Source organism: Myripristis murdjan, chromosome 7 (assembly GCF_902150065.1).
Source record: "Myripristis murdjan chromosome 7, fMyrMur1.1, whole genome shotgun sequence".
NCBI lineage: Eukaryota > Metazoa > Chordata > Actinopteri > Holocentriformes > Holocentridae > Myripristis > Myripristis murdjan.
In genome coordinates this window covers 30926134-30949384 of record NC_043986.1, presented here as the reverse complement: position 1 = coordinate 30949384, position 23251 = coordinate 30926134, and the positions used below count along the sequence as shown (strand labels likewise).

Here is a 23251-nt window from a genome sequence, read left to right as displayed (position 1 = left end):
CTATGGGACATGCTATAGTATGTGAAATGTATTATAGCCTACATACTGAACATCTTTAAAGCCTGGTGCATTACTCTGTGGCCTACAGTACAGTATCCTGTTGACATGCTGCCTTCCGTGTTGTCGGAAAATAAGATTTCGAAATGTAACGTTTACGGGGTGTGAACACGGACGCCATGCAGCTGATGTCAAAGGTGATGTCCATGGTTTGTGCTATGTAGCGCATGTTATTATTAACTATCGGGCCCTGAAAGTAACTCTGTACTTTACATAAAGTAGCTACTAGAAAACTGTTTTTGCTGCAGTGTCAATATTGTCATTGTTTCCGAATGAAAGCTCCTGTGTGTACAAGTCGCATCGACGACCTTCAAAGTCGACTTACAAGGAGTACGTGAACGCTACATCAGCTCCGTGGTGCAGGTTCAGTAACAGCTCAATAGGGGGCGTCAACCTCCGGGATTTGTTCCCCCCGTTACAGCCAACCAAACTGCACTATCCAAGCCTTGACATTGCGAAGATGGAGGCTGTTGTGATCTAGACCGGGATGCAATAGCAAGCACGATTTACGAGTTTCAGATACTTGTTATGACAACAGTCCCAGCTGGTCCAGGTAAACGGCAAAACGCTTGATTAGTCAGAGAGCTAAAGCTAGCCTCACTGCAAAGTTGGCTAGCACAATGACAGCCAGCTCTGCTAATGTCAGCAAACAAGCTAGCGAACATTAGCTAATGTAGCTGCCAACGCCGAACCCACTACAGCGTAGTTAGAGGTAATGGCTAACGGGCTCACTTCTGGTTATTTTTGCAACATTTGATACTTTATTCTCATGTCCAGAGAGGCAATTTGTTCACACAGCAGCTAGCAAACAGCTAACTTCAGCTAACGTCATTAGCATGATTAGGAAGATGTGGTGATATCGACGTTAGCTAGCTGACCACTAACGTTAGCTTTTCAAGAGCTGTTTCCTGGTTGTGATTGCTCAGATCTTGTTGTCGACTCGACGTTGCAGCTACAATATGGTCGGCATAGTTCAGTACATTCAAGAATTACGAAGCATAGAGCCGCTTGTATAGATATATATTCATGCCAGCGTTATGTTTCAGTCTTTCTGCTATAGAGAACGTCACGCAGAGTCCATGAAAAACTTGGCAGTTTGATTTGCGTTTCGTTTTGTCCTTGTTTACTGGCAGAAGTACACACCTCACTGCTCATAACTTTGTGACCTTTAATGAATTGATTGTATGCACCCTTCAACACAGCATGCGTTCACCACACAGTAAACCGCCCGCTAGTACAGTTTCGCAGAGCAGTCGGAAAAACTGCTTTTCCGTTTTAACTCCCGTTATCATTCTCTGCCAAACAAACAGTGTAAGGCGGTGGCAAGCAGCATGAAACAACTGCAAAAGTTGATGTTCTTGAAATAAAGCACTTTTTGGCAGAAGAACCTGACATGTTGTCTAAGCTCCTAAATCATGTTGCAGGAGGGACCCACCTTTTTTAAAGTACAAGACTCTAAATTATTAGATTTTTGAATGGAGCTTGGATGACAGTCTCACCACAAGGTATATCCTATGGATTGCTTTCCTAGTGTGCCTTGTTAAGTTGACTAGCTGGATTTGTGTGTGTGTGCAGGTGGAGGAAGGAGGTGTGAATAGAGTACAGCAGACATCAGCAGCATGTACTCTGAGTGGCGCTCTCTGCACCTGGTGGTGCAAAGTGACCAGGGCCACCTCAGTGTCCTGCACACGTATCCCGCCAGCGTGGGCACAGAGGTAGCCAATGCTGTCGTGAAGCCCCTGGGGACAGCTGTCAGCCCTGTGGCCACGGAGAACATCCTCAAGACAGACAAGGAGGTGAGGAGGGGGGCGGGTCAAGAGAGTCATTGTGTACAGGACAAGGAGGCAATGCTGTTGTATAGAAGGTTGTGTTGAAGTTTCAGGGTCCACAGGGTGCTTATTATGCCCCTGGTCACTTCAGTTCTTCATTAAAAAAATTCCACCAACAGCTCAAGATCAGGAAGTGTACATGGAATGTCGAATCTTGATACGTTTGTCTGTTGAATTGTTGTGCACTTCTTGATCTGGTTGTGGGTTTTTGGTTTTATGTTGGCTGTTTTTTGCTGTTGATTGGGAGTGGGCAGGTCAGTAGTCTGCTGACTAAGGGCCCTTTTATAAACAAGTGCAGACTCCAATAAGCCAGTATGTCACCACCCACCTGAAAGCCCTAAAAAAGTCTGCCCACTAACTCACAGTCACCGTTAGTATCCAAGGTGCTTAACAGTATTATGTCAAGTTTCATCTTATGTAAGGCTGTACAAGGGCTGAGCGATATATCGTTACCATATCATTATCTAGATATGAACCTAAGTGATATTAATATCTCAAGGGCAGTGATAGGGCCAATTGGTCTGTTCTGATCAAAAATACTTTGTGAAGTAAATGCTTTTTCTGTGTCCAGATGGTATTATTATGCTGTTTTTTTTTCTTTTGAAGAATGCAAAATTTTCACTGTTGCCACACTTAAAAATTTCAAATAAGTGTGAACCCATAGTTATATCGTATATCCTATCACTGAGATATTTAGTGTAAATATTGCTCGCATTACATGGGCCAGTCACAACCTTTTGAAGAAGTATGTGACATGCACCATATGAAGAGAAGTTAATGGTACAGATGGAGTGAGCCTCGGAGTGATAGAGACTGAACAGCGTCACACATAGACTGTCTTTAGGCAAATGTAGCCTGATGCTACATTTGCCTAAAGTTCCTACAACACAGGATTATATGTTCTTTCCCATGATTGTGCAGCCCTAATGAAAATGGTTTTGGCTCCCAGGTGAAATGGACCATGGAGGTGCTTTGCTACGGTTTAACGCTTCCCCTAGAGGGGGACACTGTCAAGCTCTGTGTGGATGTGTACACAGACTGGATGATGGCCCTGGTGTCACCCAGGGACTCCATGCCTCAGCCTGTAGTCAAAGAGCCCAATTTATACGTCCAGACCATCCTCAAGCATCTCTACAACGTCTTTGTACCAAGGTACAACAACGATAGTCATTAAAGCTGTTCATCTGTCTGTCATTTGCTCAGTCATTCCATTTCTTCTCATTTATTTGCAGCTTCTCTTTCTTACCCCCTCTTCATGGTAGTAATTTTGGTTTATTAGCTTTAAATTAGCTTTTTTAATTGCTTTTCATGTAGTTGTTTTTTCATATTATCATTTTCCTATATTTTGTATGAACTACCTACATTTTTGTTAATTCTGATTATATTTCATTGCTTGGCACATGTGTTTAATAATAATATAATTCATTCAATGCAATTGTATTGAACATGTTTTGGTGTTGTAACTGTCAGGTATGTTTAATACTTTTCATTTGCCCCAATCTTATTTACATTTTTATTTGCTGAATCTTATAACTTTATGCTTCTGCAGTGACCAGATTGGCTGCAGAGGTCTTTAAATTTAAAATTCATCTCTTGTTTTTCTGGGGTGTCTCACTGTTGGACTGTGTTTTCGCGTCCTCCAGCCTTCCTGGACATCACTCACAATGCCTGCTCTCCCCTGTACATTTCCTTTCTCTCCCAACTCCTCCTGCACCCCCTCTCCTCCTCCAGGCCTGAGCAGCATAGTTTGAACCACATCAGGCTTTGCCAGCAGGTTCTGACTGCAGTCCAGAAACTGGCACGAGAGTCTGTTTCTATGGTGAGGGAAACATGGGAGGTGCTGCTGCTCTTCCTGCTTCGCATCAACGACACACTGCTGGCCCCGCCCACTATTGGAGGTAAGCCTGCACCATTTTTCCACAGCCCCACTTTTAAAGCGAGAATAAAAGCAGAGTGAGGGCCATAGTTAAAGTGTTTTATAGTGGCAGTTTATCTTTGGTGCTGCTGAGTGCTCATTGCTTTGGTGTTCCTGCACTGCACTTCCAGAAATCACCTGTCAATCAAACACTGTGGGCAGTACTGTGCAGCCTTGCAGCCTTTTTCATTAGATGTTTTTTTGTAGATGAAGTTTGAGTTTCTGTCGATGGTGCTCTGTTCTTTGCCTGCTCAGCCAAGGTAGCCATTGCTGGTCATGCTAGCTATCCAGCTATTCTTGTGTTTAAATAAACAACTGTTGCTGCAGGAAATGTAGAACGCATGACTTCCTGTGCACTAAAGAATTTTAGTCAGGAAGGACCTACCAGACACTGGATATTTAGAACAGCAATCATTGAAGCTTTCATGAACTCACTATAGATTGACTCATTATTCTGGTGTATGTTTCATTATTAAGAGTAGCATACAGAAATTTATTTAATTGAAAATATAATAGTTTATAAGGAAGACATTATGTTGGTGGTTCCACATTTGGGGTTGAAACCTTAAATACATAACTAGGCACCTGTCCAAAACATGCCAGAAGGATTAAAGGTAAATTCTAACATTTGTGTTAAACTTTTATGCAATGAAACAACGAATAGCGACACTTTCAAAGCTGAGATCTATATGACATAAAATAAACCTGCAAGTGAACAAATTTTGCATCATTCATTCTATGTTCCCAGTATGGATATAGGCGAATGGGATCTGGTGACGGTTTCTCCTTCATGTGATTAATGTTAATCCCTTTAGTGCAAGAAAATATTCTTGTATGCAACTCAGGCTCATGTCAGTATATGGTGTATAACTTTTGATGATACTGCTTTGTGTCATGCCTAACAGCGGCTTCACTTCTGAGTTGAATGCAGTGCAGTGTTGCAGTCAAATGCCTGTCTGCAGGTCATTAAGCAGTCTTAAATTAGAATTTACGAGGTCTTAATTTTCACAAACTGTTTTATCAAATATAATTTATCCATATTTTAATTTCCCTTTGTCAAAATCAGTAAAGCTCTACTGCATGAAATTCAACATCTCTGATGTTACAAAACTCTAAACCTACCGCTGAACCGAATACTTTCTTTACACTGACATTCTACTCTTGGGTGGGCAAATGCCTGCTGTAGATTAACCTAAACACCCTTTTCACTCACTCTCATATGTACATGCGCACAAGAAACCAGACTATTCACTTTAGCATCTGTAGAGAGAAATCCACAAAAATCCTTGGATTTGCGTATCATCTAGATTAGAAAAAGATGATTTTTTCCAAAAATCAGTATTTGGATAAATTTTACCTTGAGTAGGTCTTAAAAAGCATTAAATTGAACTCTTTGATGCCTGTAGACACCCTGTTTCCAGTCTCTGGTGAATACTTACCCTCAACCCCCTCATATGTTCACCTCTATCCAGTTGGCGTGGCAGAGAAGTTGGCAGACAAGCTCATGGCAGTGCTGTTTGAGGTGTGGCTGCTGGCATGCGCCCGCTGCTTTCCAACACCACCCTACTGGAAGACAGCAAGGGAGATGCTGGCCAACTGGAGACACCACCCTCCTGTGGTGGAGCAGTGGAGCAGAGTGGCCTGTGCCCTCACCTCCAGGTGAGAAGATCATGGGGGTAATAATCCCAGTTGGGGGTATTTCACTCAAAATAATTCTATGTTCATATGACACTTACAAGATTTGGGGTTAGATTGAGTTTTTAAGTAGTATTTCAAAATAACTTCATATCCTCTTATGGTGTTATAAGTATTTAGCAAGTTTGGATGGCGAGGCAATTTATGACCTGCTTTGTCTATCCTGCTCAATTTCAGTATTTTGCTTAGAGCAGCTGTGTTATCAATTAAGAATACTAGAGATTCAAAATCCTCTGTCATATGCTCTGAACCTACAAGATTCAATGTCTGTCATGTGATTTGTCGAATTGTTTTGTTGTTGTGTGTGTGATTGTTTGTCAAAAATGTCTGTAATGTGTCATTTTTCCTGTTGCCCATGAAAAGTATAAATCCATTGATCAATTTACCCGTCAGAGGCTACAAAGTGTTGTGTTGTCCTATCTCCCACAATACATAGGCTCCCAATATTTTCAAGAATCTGTCCTAAACACGTCAGCAGTGTACTGTAGATTTGACTAAATGTAATCTGTCATCAGCAAGTGTGCAGTGCACCTATCGCTGAAACAATCGCCACAGTGATCTGTGTTTGTTTTGTAAGCAATGTGGTGCGGTAGTTGAGGAGAGGGTTGAGGGGTGTGTGTGTGTGTGTGTGTGAGCTGAGGAACCTTTGAAACTGCCCAAACAGCTTGTACATGCCAGTGACTTTTGTCCAACAAGGGTTGTCGTCTCTGTCATGTCTTATCTTAGCATCAACTAATAATATGATATATTTCTGTCCAATGTATTTTTAGTTTTTTATGACTAAGAAAATTAAATTGCACAATTACCTGTCCTGACAGTGTGTCACAAGGCCGGGGAAGGCCTTCTGCTGTTCAGTCCTACAGGGATTTTATCCAATCCACATAATTGTGTAGTTGTAATTCCTTACTCAGTCACAAGAGACCTTGGGTGTGGAGATTAGCAATTTAGAAAAATAACAACAACAACAATACCAAAAAAAAAAAAAAAAAATGAATCACTGCCATAAACACAAGATGTAAGTTTTGTTTGAGAGTTCAAATCCATTTCACTAAGATATACCATAATACAGCCCTATTCCTCCCATAGGGATAACTGAGTTAGGTGGGTAAGTTTGTTAACAATTTGACACAAGCCCATAAATATCTGTTTATTGAAGCCAAATTAAAATGTAGTCCTCTGGTATCAGAAGAAAAGCCAAAAAAGCCAAAATGCAGGTTTAGTCAAAGTTGACTGGTTTATGGTTGTGCCTTTTTAAGCTTACCCCACCCATGATCTCATTTCTAGATATTGCTGTGACTTGGAGAGGAGCCAGTAGGTGCTGCTATAATTAGACAGTTTTGAGATGAGAGAACCACATTCCTTTGGTATTTGAAAAATTTCCACAATGAAAATACTTAAATATCTACACTTTACTAAAATGAACACTGATGGTCTTAGTTTTTAAGAAAAGTATTAAGTGAATTTTATCAAAATAAACACAGTTTCAGCAGAGTATGGAAAGGGTGTAAATGTGCCCTTGTTAGAGGTTTACCATACTCCACTGTGCACATAGCGATATATTAAGTAAAAATATTACAGATTCAGCTATGAGGACTAACAAAATATTTTGTCAGAGCTTAATAACTTTAAAAAATTAATACGTTTATTACCCTCTAAGTAGTGGTTTGCAATATAGTCAGTATTGTGCACCATGTCACCTCTTGTGCTTGTCACGTTCTCATATGTACTCATGAATAAGTTGCAGTAATTTAAGAAAAAATGCAGTACTTTTGCTTAAAGCTCAGCATAATGTTAGAAAGGCAGCAGCATGTCTCATAGCTTTTTTTCTGTGGATTTTCAACAATGGGAGACTCTGGCCTCCGGGGAGGTCGTAGCCCATGACTGTACATGATACATCAGCAAGTTTCATTAAGTGGTTCTCAGCCTCAGGATCTGCATTTGTCTTCGTCATTCAGTCACAGCCCACACATAGGCTAACTTAACAAGAATTGTTTTATTTCACAAAATGAAAAATTCTGTGATCCACAGCGCTGTCACGCACCAGAAAAAAAACATTGAGTGAGAAAAATAAAATGTAACTCCAACAGTTACTGGAGATTAATGTAGACTTCTGAAAGTAGACATTAGTAATAGAATAATAGGCATAACTTTAACGACAAGAGGACAACAAACCTGTTTGGCCATGCTGTGGAGATAGTGAGCTTCCTCTCAGTCAGTGAAGCAAGTCACGCTTACATGCAGCAATGTGAAACATTAGTTCAAAATTAAAGCACTGTACGGGGCACCCTGGTGGCATGTCACCCCCCCCCCCCCCCCCCCCCCCCCCCCCCCCCCGCTGCCTTTCCTGTCTCTATCACTGTCAAATAAAGGTGAAATGCCCCCCAAAAAATCTTTAAAAAAGAAATAAATTAAAGTGCTGTGAATATTTTTTTAAAAAAAAGTTTATGATGAAATGGATTCACACATCTATGATCCACTCAGAATCAACTTGCAGTCTACTGTTACCTGCTAGTTTAGAACTACTGTCATGGTCAGTAATGATTATTTTTTATTTATTTTATTTATTGGTTTTTATTTATTGGTCATGGACAACGCACATTAATCAGCTGTGAAAGGAGAGGCTAAATTTCATCTGTTGACCCAGGCCAGATGTTAAAAGCCACCTTAAAAATGTAGGAAAAAATTAATAATAAATAATAATTTTAAATATTTTTTAAACATGCTATACAGGCAGAAAATAAGTGAGATTAAGCAAAAAACATAAGGCAGTGAACACAACGGTTAAAATTATGAAGGGCAAAACTTTACATTACATCCTGTAATGTGTTCAGTGTGATAATGTGTCCATGCCTGCCTCTCTTATTCAATCCTAGACTGCTGCGGTTCACCCACGGCCCCTCCTTCCCCCCTTTTAAAGTTCCTGACGAGGATGCCAACCTGATCCCAGTTGAGATGGACAATGACTGTGTAGCGCAGACCTGGTACCGCTTCCTCCACATGCTCAGGTGCATAGCTCTGCAGTACTAGAGCAGTTTTGCTGTCTTACTACCTGAAATAGAGATGTTCTTTCTCCATCAAACTAACCTAGATGCCTAAAATGGCTTCTTTGTTTACATGTCCTGGAAGGTAGATTAAGAGCTTCAGTATTTCAAATGTAGAGAGGAACTAAAGAAATACCTTATGTTGCTGTCTTCCCATTAAATGATTTCCCCTTTTTACCTACTATATTTCCTCTATGTGAAATTAGAGGGCCAGGAGCCTCTTGTTTTATGTGCTGTCTTTCTTTCTGTCTTCATTTTTGTGACCAAGACTGCTTTTCCATGAACGGAAACACAATAAATACACTGTGGTCCCATCCTGATGCACCAGATGGTTTGTTACACAGAACCATCTGAGAAGTCATCATTGGAAACTGTTTAGAAAAGGACAGGCACTTTCAAAAAAAGTACTTGGCTGGATAAGAGCGCATACCATGTGTTATGGCTGAGTCCTGATTGCAGTGTTCTGGGTTCGACTCCGACCTCAGGATATTTGCTGCATGTCATCCCCTCTCCCTCCTCTGCCTTTCATGACTCTCTCTACTGTGACTATCAAATAAAGCAGAAATGGCAAAAATAGTACTTGGTAGGTAATTGGATGAGCCATCTGTCTGTCACTGTTTATCATGGGCTAACTTCAACCAATCACATCAACAAAGCATAAGATGTAGTAAGAGGCAACAACAACATGCTGCAGTCTGATAAACTTTGACAGCTAATAAGCAGGTCATTATAGCTTTGTAGTTAGCCTGTCAGTACACAATTCTTGATGACTTTTTAAGGAAAATTTGTGCTTCCAGTTCTGACACAGCTGATGCTGTAGCAGCACCCAGCTGACCTCTTTAAGAGCTGCTGTTGTTATCACTATCATCACACAAACCGTGCTCATAGCTGTCCCTGATTGGTCGAAACCACTGTGGCTCAGCCAAAAGTACAGAACTTGAAGCCCGGCAGGATGGATTCTTGCATGATGTTGCGGATCCAGCTGCCTCGCAAGGTGATTCTAATCCACTCCAGTCCAAAAATGTTTCATACAGTAGGGCCAATCTTTTTGATGATGACAAATTAGCCATGTGTCATGCCATTCTCTGTCTTAGCCATGGAGGAATGATGTCTGGTCCTCTTAGGAAATGATATGCAAACTGGCAGTATTGGCATCTGTAAGCTTTTTCTTAAAACTATGGATTCTGGCAACTGTTACTCCCCCTTCTGTGCTTTCTAGTAACCCGGTGGACCTAAGCAACCCGGCAATAGTGAGCACCACCCCAAAGTTTCAGGAGCAGTTCCTCAACTCTAGCGGTATCCCTCATGAAGTGGTGCTGCATCCTTGTCTGAAGCAGCTGCCTCAGATCTTCTTCAGAGCCATGAGGGGTGTTAGCTGCCTTGTGGATGCCTTCCTGGGTAAGAATGGGATAAGGAAAGCATGAGTCATTGTGGAGGGATTTTTTGAGCATCTTCATCATAGATCCGATGAAAGGGGTTTATTTCAGACGGAAATGGTTAAACTCAACATCTTCACGGCCATGCCAGGCATCAGGAATTGTCAGTTCCAACTGTTAGAACAAAGTTTTAGCAATACAGTCAACACTGAGTAAAAGTCAGGAATACCTGCTTGAATATTTGAATAGAAACATGTCGGTGTGTATTTCTCTCTTTACACTGTAGGTGTCTCTGTTGAAAAGAGAGATGTACGGGAGAGGGTGTTCTCTTTTTGTCCAGTGCTGCTCTCTCATGGTACAAACGTCAGCTGATGCACCTTATAACAAGATGGGCATATGAAGTGGGCCATGTTTATGGGTGGTGATGAATGTTAACACCTGGGTTTAGTTTTGTGATTTAGCATAAATTCCTTGTACTGGCATTTCAGACAAGCTAAGCTACAAGATCATCATCAAGGTGTCTGCTGCAGACACAAAAAGTAAAAGCATTTGATCATGGTGGATAAATATCGTGGGTGATTCATGTCCTAACCTTTGTCTTGCATGAAGGCCTGGTGTACGATTATGGTCTATGATCAACTCACAGGTTCTTAAACCACTCCCTTTTCTCCTCTTTACTGCATAAACATGGTTCAAAATGATTTCATCCAACCAAAGCACATGGTCTGTCCACTGGAAGAGAGAAGGGACAAAGATTTGATTAGTTATGAGATTGATTATTTGCCAAGTCTAATTAGACTTTTTTCCCTTGGAAATAACTGATTGTAGTACACCTCTCATTTCACCTTTCACCATCACCTCTAAACAGGCATATCACGTCCCAGAGCTGACAGTGCCCCGCCCACCCCCGTCAACAGACTGAGCATGTCCCCGCCTCCGTCTGTCAACAACACCACGCCCCCTCACAGCCGCAAGCAGCGGCATACTGTGGTCACCAAAACCACGAGCAAGAGTTCAACAGTAAGTCCAAGCATCACACGGCCATGACCCTTCCTGTGTGGAGTGTGCATGGTCTCTGTGTTTTTGTGGGTTTCCTGTTGGTGCACTGGTCTTCCCACACATTACACATGGCAGTGCTGGCAACTGACAGCGACGCTGTAAGGAGCTTAGTTTATTGTCAGTCTCAGTGCAGATACTATTCTGAATGATAGCTAATTAAAGCAGTAGTTTTGGCTTTGTAGCCTCACAAATGTGTGAATTTTTCACTGCCAGCAGTGAGCACCGTTTATTTTACTATGGGCCATGGAATTGGTGAAAAGATAGAAGTAAAGTGGGCAGTCAGGGACTTTGCTGCTCTCGTTCAAACATCAAACAGGATTCTGGTCTGACGGCAGTGAGTTTGAGCCAGAAGCTGCAGTGACAACAGGGAATGGTCGTGCATGTGCGAGTCAGGCTTAGTTTGTGTCTTTAGACTAGCTGTGCAGACAACAGAGAGTAACAATAAACAACAGAACCGAATTTATCTAGAAAACCAGCAGCGTTCTGGCTCTTGAAGATCAGAATTGAGAACCACTGGGAAAAAAACATCAACGACTAAGCTGGTAAACATGTGGGTCAGCATAGTTTACAGATGTAACATCATATGATATCTGGCTATTGGAGATCTTTAGTTTAATTTAACAGTTAATTGGATTTCCTGTCACTTACTTTTTGTATTACTTTGCTGCTGTCGTTTTTCTCATGGGGCCTATGCATAGTCGCAAACTTATGTTCTTTTGAAAATAGTTTCTATGCCAATTTTCTGTTTCTTTATTTTGTTTTATTTTTTAATTGGTCTTCAACTCAGTAATGAGGTAGCACTGATAATATCCCACTGTAGATAGTCTGGCTCTCTCCATGCCACAGGTACCCTCTGAATGTCAAACACTCTTGTGACTTTTCTTGCCTGAGCACTCTGTATTTTAAGGGTGTGGGATACATCAGCCACATCACTCCTGTGTTCTGTCAGCAGCCTAATCACACATCCCCCCACAGGGTAGTGGTGGACAACCAACCAAAGCGTCCCAACAGCAGCAGCAGCAGACGTCGTCCTCTCCAACCTTGCTGTCAAGCCCCAACCAGAGCAGCTGGGAGTCCCGGCCCCTGCCGGCCCCAGCCAGGCCCAAGGTCAACAGCATCCTCAACCTGTTTGGCCAGTGGCTCTTTGACGCCGCTCTGGTCCACTGTAAGCTCCACAGTGGCCTCAGCAGAGACCCCAGCATGACTGGTAAGGAGACAGCCTCAGACGGCGGCTAATAGCTTAGCTGCTGTAATATGTTTAGGCCGACATTTCATTTATGCATGGGCAGGTGGGTGTTTTGTTGCTGTGCTCATTAGTATGTGTTTTTGTGGAGTTATCTGTGTTTTCAGTGTTTGTGTTTTTATTGTATGTTGTGCAGGATTTTCTTTCTTTTTTTTTGCCATTTTCTCTGAAACTTTCTTGTGCTTTTGTGTGAGTGGAGGGCTTGGTTAGAAGTGGCCGGGTATAAGATTTTAGTATCCTCATACTCGTATTATTAATTATCTCATAGTGTATACTCATTAGTGGAGCAGTCAGTGACAACAACATAATTATGCCAATAAGATGCAAGTATTTGAAGAGAAATTGGGCATATCATTGGCTATCCATTTATTTTTTTCTCTTTTTGGTGTAGTGTCCTGCACGTGTCTGCAATGTCTGAGTGATGTTCAATAGTTGTATCGGGTCAAAGGTCATCCATTGAGGAGAACAAAAAGAAAACAATTCATGCCTGATATGAATTGACCCCAAAATATTGGATCTGCTTTGATTTTGTGTCTCTCCACTATTTCTGTTATCTTGCAGCCTCTTTTATCCAAATTCTCCTTTCTTATAAATCTTGTAAGTAGGAACGGCAGCTTTTTTTCTTCACTTGATTCGGTTCTTGACAAATTCCAGCTTTTAAGTTCATTTCTTCATGATCATTGCCATTGTTTATGTTTTGTTTGTTTTGGGTTTTATTTCTGTTTCCACTCCCTGTCATATGAACGTTCACCAGCGTTCCCAACGTTCTCCAATGGTGATGAAATGGGGTCACCGACTCACCACTTTTCTCGACCATAACGTTGCCAGTTGTGACTACGCCACCATATTTAAAGTTTTCATTTCCTTTTCTTTGGGTCACACTAATCTTTATAATTTAGCCTCAGACCCCCTCAAGTTCAGCATCAATATTTTTTATTGTGTTTTCCTTATGTATTGTCTGTACACCTGAGTTTGGATTTTATTGGTTTGGTGCCTCAATGCATGAAGTGAATGGTCTGTACCTTGAGTGACAGTGATGTTGCTGCAGCAGCAAGGGAGCTGACACAGGGATTTTGCTTTGTGATCTTGCAGTGGGGAATGATGGTCACATTTCAATATCAACACACTACACTTGTTCATGCTTTGTGCCACTGATAGCTACAACTTTTGTAGCAAACTCTTTGTGTCAGAGGTCCCTTTTTGTATGCCTGTTAATGGTATGAGTGTGTGTTTGCGGTTATTGAAGTCTTTGTGCTTCCTTGTTCTGTGACCTTTTTCTGCTTTTGGATCTGTTTATATTTGAGTTGGCGTTTTTACTATCTTTTCGTTGCAGCGTGCATAGTAGATATATATGTTTGCCTCTGTTTTCTATACATGCATGTCTGCTGACGACCACGTTTGAATTCAGGGTCCTTTCATTCTTTGTCTCTTCCCCATTCTGCTACAGCCATAGCCACTCAAGTGGGTCTGGAGTTGAGGAGGAAAGGTTCCCAGATGTCCACAGACTCCATGGTATCCAACCCCATGTTTGATGCCAATGAGTTCCCAGAGAGCTATGAAGCAGGCCGAGCTGAGGCCTGTGGGACTCTCTGCCGGATCTTCTGCAGCAAGAAAACTGGAGAAGAAATTCTGCCTGTCTACCTGTCCAGGTAACATGGTCAAGTGTTTTAGCATGCTAAAACCTAATTCTAATCATAATAAACCTTTTTCACAGGTGATTTAAAAAAAAAAAAAAAAATAGCATACCGTGGGTATAACTCACAGAAGCTGAGTGGAATATAACAGTCTTTCCCATTCAAATCAACCTACCTGGATGGTTAGAGCAGCAGCCATTTTTATGTGTTGTTGCCATGGTACCCGGCTAGCTTTTGTATAAACCAACTTCAGGCAAATCACAACTTGCTGAGGTTAGTGGTTTCGTAACGACGTTCAAAGCATTGGAAAGACGTCTTGCCTTTCAGGTGGCGGCCATTAGAAGTTTAAAGTTAAGACACTTGTCTTCTCCGCTAAAGTTCAGCAAAACCACAACAGTTTGTAGCATTTAAGGAGTTAATATATTCAGTAAAAGGTTTATTTGATTATACTGACCTGCTAGGTTTGCTAGTTTGCAGATGCTGCTACTAGGAGAAGCACAGTCTTACTAATGTTATGCTAACCTCATAGAACACACCAGAACACAGATTCAAATGTTCACTTCTTTTAGTAATTTCTGCTTTCAGGGTACAGCAACAGCCATTTTATTGTGTATTAGCCAAATGACCACATCAAACAGAGCAATGACCGTTCTACTCCATTAAAGTTCTGTGGTATACATATTGGTGTTGTGAGGCATTTAAATTCAAAAACAAGAAGCAAGGACAGTTACAGTATTTGAATTTTACAAGGTCTCAAGGGCAATATTTGTTTTTTTTTTTTTCTGCAGGTTCTACATGGTTCTCATTCAGGGTCTACAGATCTCTGATTTCATCTGTAGACCAGTCCTGGCTTCCATCATCCTTAACTCCTCTTCCCTCTTCTGCTCTGACCTGAAGGGCATTAATGTAGTGGTGCCATACTTCATAGCTGCCCTGGAGACCATTCTACCAGACAGGTGAGAGTGGTAGTGCTTTACAAAATTGTAGAAATTAGTAATATATTACAGTGTTTCCCCTACATTATTTTCTGGCATGGTGCAATGCATTTAAAAATTTGTGTTTACTTTGTTTCTTGGAGACTTAAAGTGATCACAAAGAAAGGAAGTTCAAGAAGTTGCTCTTTTAATGCACAAAAATAGGTTGTAACATGTACAATAACATGTAAAATCATGACTACTAAACAGTAGTCATGAGATACACTATTCATACTTGAAAAAAAAAATCTTGAAATCCAAATGAATGGATATTTGAACAGCACACCTGTGTTTTTGTCATCAGTGGTGTTTTTGTCTTGTCCTGCTGGTCTGCTAGGCTGCATGATGCAGGGGAAACACTACAAGTAGCATCTGCTTAGCTGGTTAGCATGTTCATCTATCAAGCCACCCACCAAGCTTCTGTTCAAGAAGCTTAATAATGTTGATCACATTTTCCTCAGGGAGCTGTCAAAGTTCAAGATGTATGTAAATCCTACCGATCTGAGGAGAGCCTCCATCAACATCCTTCTAGCCATGCTGCCTCTGCCACACCACTTCGGCAACATCAAATCAGAGGTACAGCTTTGGTTCCTATTTGTCTTTTTTCCAGGCTAACAATACAGACTTGGATTCCATTTCAACAGACATTATTTCTAAGCTGACTGTGAGTTTATTTTTAATATATCATGGCCTCTTGTGGGCTATGAATTAATTAATTGTCCTTACCTACAGTGACGATTATGTGTCCAGTGGAACCTAATGGTGAACTGACACTTTGGTACTTTCGCACTGCGCTCATGTTAGCTTTACGTTTGCACATTGGGCAGTGTTACATCTCTTCATTTAAGAATATTAAGCTGTTGTTTACAAACACTGTTCCGAGAATATTGTAGAATTTAAGTTTCATTTTGGCTTGCTGACAGCAGAAACTGTTGAACTACTACTACTGCTGTCAGAGCTGTCCCTGGCCAAATTGGGGTTCTAAGCAAATTTTGTTATGAGGCCCCCCAGTGCATGCTCCTGCCTCCCAACTGTACAACAGGTACAAAATCAGTGCATAACAAAATGCCATTTAACATAACAATCTTTATTAATAAGAGCAAACAACATCTTCAATAAAAAAAATAAGTAATCAGTTAATAGTTCCAAAAAATATCCAACTATATTAACATTGGGATGTGCAGATAAAGGAGTTAACAGGAGATTTAATGAATGGTGATGTCTGCCGCTGGAAATAACTGAATCTAATTGAATATACAGAGACTAGACTGCTCTTGTGGTGAATCGCAGCTGAAGTGTATAATATGGTCAAAGCTTTACATTTGTACTTACATAACATACCCACCCTCGAGCTTCTTCTTGTGTTTGTTTTTTTTTTCTCCCTCTTGCTTGCACGGAGTTCAAATTGTCTCTTTGTCGCAGTATCTTCATCTGCATTAGTGCCTGGCTCTGTGCAGTGATTGGTCAGATGATGATTAGTAAATGACAGACGTCAACTGACTTGACGTGGTGCGTGTGGGCCTCGCAAGTGATGGCTTTGGGGCCTTGCCAGCTGCTCACACATAACACTGATGAGAGTAATGGAAAGGCAAGATTCTAAAATTGTGACAGTAGAAATTAAACTGTTAAAATAAAACTGTAAATTAAAATTCAATTTTTTTTACAACCTGGGTCTCCTATTTTTTTCTAGTTTTGATTGTGTTCAAAATTGTATCACTTACTTCAGTGTAGAGCTTTTTATACCTGCGGGTACCAGGCACCTTACTATCCAATGCACACACACAGGGCCAAAAAGCAATTAAAACACTTCCTTTAAACACAGCAACCCTCACAGTGTAGTCCCACACTGTATAACTATAAATAGCTGTGTAACTATCACAATATCTCAGTTATAGTTGTCCATTTGATACTAGCAGTGCTCTAACACTTCCTTATTTACTTTGCCTGCTGCCAGACTTCTGCTGTGTTCCGGTCATGTCTGAAGAAGCAGAACAGGATCTTGTTCCTTCAGTTTGAACTACAGAAGTTTTTCCCTTTTTGTTAATGTGGTGGATTGTGTGACTGTAACTGATAATTTTTTTTTTTTTTTTTTTCCAAATCATAGTTGTGTTGACCCCTCAAGCAATTTGTGATGCAGGGTGGGTGATATTGCAGGCTACCAAAAATTCCCACATATGCCTCTTGTAATTACCACCATCAGGTTGACAGGAACAGCAGTGAATTTGAAGTTCAAATTTGCAGAAGTTCAGATACAGCTTCAACAGTCTGCATTCCAGTTTACTTGCACTAGTTAGTATGAATCTATTGCAGTATGCACTGTAGATGAAATACTTGATATTATAGTTTAACAAATTATCATGACTCAAGTAGTCCAAAAGCTCAACCTGCTCAACTTTTGTGGGGTTTTTTTTTCGGCCACCTCCATAAAAATAGGAAACGTCCAAGCCCCCAAATTTGTGATAGGTCTTGCAGAAGGTGTTTAAATCATTCCCAGTCATGTCCAGACATGTTTCAAATAACTTACTCTCCTGAAGGTTATGTTTTGCTTAAATATAATCTGCACCTATCCCTGTGCCAAAACTTGCCCATGGGAACCTGAGCCTTTACAAAAAAAACAGGGTAACTGTTAATTAACTGTTTGATGTGTGTTTTAGGTTCTGCTGGAGGGGAAGTTCAGTGAGGAAGATGGATCTCCTCATGACCAGCCTGTGTCCTTCCTGTCCCTGCGGCTCCGTCTAGTCAACGTCCTGATCGGAGCCCTGCAGACTGAGACTGACCCAACTAATACACAGCTCATCCTTGGTATCTCTTGTCCTCCTTGTCCTCCTATTGCCAGTATTGATTCATTCGGTCTCTCCACTATTACTTAGGCCATGGTTTTGTTTACTTAAACTATATCTTTTGGATCATCCCTAAGTCTTTTCTCCCTTCTCAGGTGCAATGCTCAATATCGTCCAAGACTCAGCACTGTTGGAGTCTATAGGTGCACAAACCGAAACAGTAAGACTGGTCACTGCTGTCTTCATTGATAAATAACCAAACTTTAAATGCTGCTTGATCCAGCATCATCGGCTGAGCCTCAAGATTGTTGTGTTTTTTGTTATGGCAGGGCAGTATAGATGGGAGTCACATGACAGTGAGGAGCCAGAGCCACAGCCGCACCAGCAGTGGCATTAGTTTCACCAGTGGGGGCAGCACTGAGGCTACCAGCCCAGACTCTGAGCGTCCCGCTCAGGCTCTGCTTCGAGACTATGGTAAGGATGCACAGGATACTCAGCTACTCCATGTAAACTAAGCTGTAGTCCTAATGCATGATGGTTTTACACCAGTAGCTGCAATGATCAGCTGTGCTTGGATTTGGCATAACAGCCTTGCTAGTGGACAGCAGAAAATGCAACTCATTGGATTAACACTTTTGTTCTTCATAGCTAACGTGGTTAAAGTGGTATGCAGAGTTAAGAAGCGTTGGGTAAAATGCCTCTGTAGGTGATGCCAAAGTTATTTGCTGTGATGCTGTGCTACTGGACAACAGTTTGCCTCTGGGACAAACGGGTCTTCTACCCTGTGCCTTAAAAGACACAGTCTTGCCTTAAAAGACACAGTCTTTTAAGGCATTTTAAGGATTGTCTTTTTCTGGTCACTAATTATTCACTACATATTCTCTAATCTACCAGTTTTTGTTCTTGATCATGGTGTGCTGTGTTGGTTTAAGACTCTCTGCTAATGCATGATGTTTAATAGCATGAGAAAACTGGTAACTGGGGATCCAGGATCCTACCAGCTCTGTATATTTTAGCTCTGATGCACCAGCCTTGTCTCTTCTATCCTGCTCTGCTGTTTTCTCTGCGGTGGTTGGTATTTCGGGGTGTTATATGCTCTAGCTCTTCCAGATACAGCGGCAGGCCTGTTGGTACGCAGCATCCACCTGGTCACCCAGAGGCTCAACTCCCAGTGGAGGCAGGACATGAGCATTTCACTAGCTGCCCTGGAGCTGCTGGCTGGGCTGGCCAAGGTAAGGCTACAATGTCCATACACCACAGAGACTCAGTGTACGCTACCTAGGTCCAGTCTTCAATAACCTCTAGCTGACCTGGCCAAGGTAAGAATATGTCTTCCATGTTCCCCTACCAAGTCTCAAAAAGCAGTACCTGCTTTAGGGCCACCTCACCCAATACCCCAGTAACTTAATTAAACCCCAGAGGTTCACTGTTAAGTTTACCATTACCACAACTGTAACTTTTCCAATTTGAAATTTCTCAAATACTGAAAGACAGCATATTGTGATTATCACAGCACCATAGCTGATATAAATTCCTCCCAAGTGGATGGACCAGAGAGTTTAATATTGCACCTTTTTTGTTTTGTGTCTTCCACTTTTGTGTTTCGCAGGTAAAGGCCCAGGTAGACTCGGCAGACCGTAAACGTGCTGTCAGCTCTATATGTGGTTATATTGTTTACCAGTGTAGCCGCCCAGCTCCTCTTCAATCCAGAGACCTCCACTCCATGATTGTAGCTGCCTTCCAGTTTCTGTGTGTGTGGCTCACAGAACATCCTGATATGCTGGATGAGAAGGTAAGCCTTAGGGATAGATTCTCATTTGGCCAAAATTTTACATCAGATTAGGTTAGTTAGAGTTAGTAAGTCCAACAGATAACATGAGTCACACATTATCTACTGTCGTGTCCAATTTACTTGTAAATGGCCTTTCAGTATTTGGTATGGACATGGGTTTTGGTTAGGCTGGACAGTATTACATGGATAGAGTTATGCCCCCCAAACACGTTGCTTGTAAACCTGTGTTTGCATGCCTCAGTATCCTGGATAATATCAGAGTACATCAGGTATTTCATTAAGGCTTTTCATAACTGAGATACAGGCTTATTCAGGATACTGTAATTGGGATATGGTTTTTACATTTGACAGTTCAGTGATGGAATACTTCACTATCCCATCTACTGATGAGATCTGAGTGTACACAAAAGGCAGTCATTGTTAGCAGTTGTCATTGTAGTTATACTACTAGCAATAAAGTTGTGATTTTGTTTCTGGCTAGCAGAATCCATTGGTTTGAATGAAAAATATTAACAGTGCTAACATGCTGTTTTTTTTTTTTTTTTTAATTAACTCAAGTGTGAACATATCACATCTTCAACGTGGTGATAAAAGGTTGAAGAAAATGAAAGCGCTAAAATGCAAAAAGTTAAGGTATTTCTTCTATAGGAACAAATTAAAAGTTAATTAGAATGTGATTAGCATTTTCAGTGATAAATTCAGGATCTGAATGCAAAGAAGAAAGACTTCAGCCAAATTTAGGTGGTGCACCAAGTTTTTTTTCCCCTTCTTTTGCAGGACTGTCTGGTAGAAGTCTTGGAGATTGTGGAGCTGGGGATTTCTGGTAGCAAGTCTCGGCAGGAACAGGAAGTCCGACATAAAGGGGAGAAGGAGCACAACCCAGCCTCTATGAGGGTGAAGGACGCTGCTGAGGCAACTCTGTCCTGGTGAGAGTCTTTTTGTGCTCCAGGCCCATATCTATTCTTACAGCCCAGCAAAGAGACAGCTGGGCTGTAAGATTACATAGATTACATAGAAACTGCAGAGACAGACAGCATAATATTCTCAGTAAATTATCTCTTTGTTCTTTTTTATCTATAGTGTATCTTATTGTGCTGCAATGACCCAGTTTCCTCATAATGTCCGTAGAGCACACAGACAACTGTTGGATAGGAGCTAGGAACGCCTGCTTTACCTACTGACCCCACTTCTTCACATTTATGTCCCTCCTTGTGTCGGTGTGGTGTTCCCCAGTATCATGCAGGTGTTGGGGGCCTTCCCCTCTCCCAGCGGGCCAGCCTCCACCTGCAGCCTGCTGAATGAAGACACCCTGATCCGATATGCCAGACTCAGCGCCACAGGAGCCAGCAACTTCCGCTACTTTGTCCTGGATAACTCTGTAATCCTGGCCATGCTGGAGCAGCCCCTTGGCAATGAGCAGAGTGAGCAGACATTGACAGACATTCCGTAAACATGCAGACGTCCTTGAAGACCACCGTGCACTCTTTCTGACAGCAAATCAGATCAAAGCAAGACTGAGCATGTGTGCCAGACTGCTTTCTTCAGGGTGTCTGCAGGTCCTTAAAAAGTCAGACAATCTCTTAAATTCAATGTTGCCAATATTAGACCTTAAAAGTCATTAGTCTTAAATTTGACTTGAGGTCTTAATTTCAACATAACATTTTTATAATTTCATTTAGATGTCTGTTTCTTTTGTTTCTTTTTTCTTTTTTTTTTTTTAATGAATCAGGTTTATCTGTATTACAGTCAACATTTCTGATGTTATAAAAATCTCCTGAACCTGTAGAGAGAAAATCCTTATACTATATACACCTTAAACTTTCTTGGTTTAAAAAAATGGGTGGATTTATCACAGTACCACCTACTTTAACACTTATAAACTTCTAAAAATTCATATTCCTACCAAAAGCTGACCTCTGACCTGGACCAAATTTACAGTACTTAAAGTACTGTGTGTTTACCTGCAGTACTTATTTGAATAAGAAATAGTTGAAAAAAGTATTAAATTTAATTCTCTGATACCTGCAGACACTCTCCTCTTATAATTTGGAAAAAAAAAAATAGTGCAGAAAATAGGTAGGTTGACATAGCTCCAGGAAAAATGTCTATTAATCATTTTGGCTTGTGAAGATTATTCTTGGCCTCTAGCATTTTTTTTAGTTTACCAGCTTGTGGCTCACTAACCAAATGGCCATCTTCCACCTTCATAAATGATGATGAATTCTGTCCTCACAGACCCCAGTCCATCAGTCACGGTTCTGATTCGAGGGACAGCTGGTAGGCATGCCTGGACCATGCAGCTTTTCCACCAACCCAGAGGAGCTCGCGCCAATCAGAGGGTGAGATCACAAACCATAGCTGTGGACAAAAGCTCCAACATAGCAGCCATTTTGACATGAACAGCAGGGTAAACCCAGGTGTTACTAATGACATTAATGAAGGCCCTCTTCCCAACTGGTATCAACATCCATCCTGAGAAATCCGATCACAAGCCTGCATCTCTAAGTTCAGGTGTAAACAGCAGCGTCCTCAATGCGTCCTGAGTGATCGGATCTCAGGACGCCTTCGGAGGTGGCCTGCAATTTGCATTAAAGTGTCTTCAGGCCTGGGCCTTTTGTCTGCATCGCACTAGAGCTGTCAGCTGATGGATCAAATGCAAGCAGAAGTGCAGGTCAGCTATGAAGCAGCTGGTTAATGAATGAAAACTCCCCATAAGAAGACATGAGCTCCCCTAAAAACATGTTGCAAGAAATTCTGGGGATGTCTCTAAAATATTTATTGACAATGTGCAGTGTTTTTTCATCCACATAGAATTCGGAGGCGGTGGCCTTAAATTTTGTGCCGCGGCACGAATAAACACATTGTTTGTAACCCGCCATAGAGTTACTATAGGAATACTACAGACAAATTGTAGGCAGCCGTGGGAATACATACTCAAAATGGCTGTGTTCATGTTGAAAAAGATCATATGACACGCTAGTACTTACCTTGATGACACTAAACTATTTTCCATATCTGTCCATTTCCATTCACTTTTCTCCTCCCATACAGCAGGTGTTTGTTCCTGAGAGCCGTCCGGCGCCCAACAATGACGTGGGTATCAAGTACAACGTCAAACAGAGGCCTTTCCCTGAAGAAGTGGACAAAATCCCCCTTGTCAAAGCTGATGTCAGCATCCCTGACCTGGATGACATTGTCAATAAGGAGGTGAGAGAGCCTCTTGTTGACCCCACCATCACCCTTTTGTTTCGTTGTATTGTCATTATATCCACTTATTTTCAGATGAACTTGCAGCAAATTTTTCATTGATGTTATTTATTATTACGCTAACTCAGGTGTGTTGTATGGGCTGGCAGACTGACATGAGAGCTACAAATACACTGAAGTGTAATGACCCACATGTGAGTTTTTGAAAGGGGTTCAGAGTTCACCTTGGTGTCTATTGGGGAAAAAAGGCTTTTCATAACAAACAATTGTTTGTTATGAAAATTGTTTTTCTTGACCGGTGGCAAACATTTGATGGTGTTTTTGGGGGTTTTCTCGCTAGGCTTTAACTGAGACACTACTTTTGCATCCAGTGCTAAAGCTCATTACCATTAAGCATATTGTCCATAAAAGTGGAATTTTGTACCTTGAAAGGTTCTTAAATGTAGATCTAATGGAAAATTTCCAATCTAACAACAACTTTCTCACCTCTGTATGATTGCTGTTTCAATTACTCCTTTTTTCTGTGGATTTACTATCATGTAACAGGCACTGATAAAAACTGTAGACATAAACCATTACCATCATTATGCTTTTTTCTAGTTTTCAATTGAAATGTTAGGGTGCAACATCTTGAACACTGCTGCTCATT

General features: G+C 41.3%; 1 protein-coding gene across 11 annotated transcripts in view; it reads left to right on the top strand.

The window, feature by feature from the left end:
- The first annotated feature begins 456 nt into the window (after window positions 1-456).
- ralgapb (Ral GTPase activating protein non-catalytic subunit beta) overlaps window positions 457-23251 on the top strand; it is a 31770-nt gene continuing 8975 nt past the window's right edge. For 2 of the 11 annotated variants that reach the window (XM_030055162.1, XM_030055161.1), the window contains exons 1-23: window positions 458-610; window positions 1633-1853; window positions 2836-3038; window positions 3618-3784; window positions 5274-5460; window positions 8370-8501; window positions 9757-9935; window positions 10200-10268; window positions 10782-10933; window positions 11948-12179; window positions 13663-13864; window positions 14638-14805; window positions 15285-15399; window positions 17478-17625; window positions 17759-17823; window positions 17933-18077; window positions 18705-18835; window positions 19213-19395; window positions 20173-20321; window positions 20629-20816; window positions 21631-21734; window positions 22447-22602; window positions 22731-22796. In XM_030055162.1, coding sequence (XP_029911022.1) covers window positions 1677-1853; window positions 2836-3038; window positions 3618-3784; window positions 5274-5460; window positions 8370-8501; window positions 9757-9935; window positions 10200-10268; window positions 10782-10933; window positions 11948-12179; window positions 13663-13864; window positions 14638-14805; window positions 15285-15399; window positions 17478-17625; window positions 17759-17823; window positions 17933-18077; window positions 18705-18835; window positions 19213-19395; window positions 20173-20321; window positions 20629-20816; window positions 21631-21734; window positions 22447-22602; window positions 22731-22796 — 3318 coding nt within the window. In that variant the 5' untranslated portion in view covers window positions 458-610; window positions 1633-1676. Of the gene's footprint in view, window positions 611-1632; window positions 1854-2835; window positions 3039-3617; window positions 3785-5273; window positions 5461-8369; window positions 8502-9756; window positions 9936-10199; window positions 10269-10781; window positions 10934-11947; window positions 12180-13662; window positions 13865-14637; window positions 14806-15284; window positions 15400-17477; window positions 17626-17758; window positions 17824-17932; window positions 18078-18704; window positions 18836-19212; window positions 19396-20172; window positions 20322-20628; window positions 20817-21630; window positions 21735-22446; window positions 22603-22730; window positions 22797-23251 lie in introns of those variants that run through there. The other 9 variants (XM_030055164.1, XM_030055165.1, XM_030055169.1 and 6 more) reach the window with 9 other exon arrangements.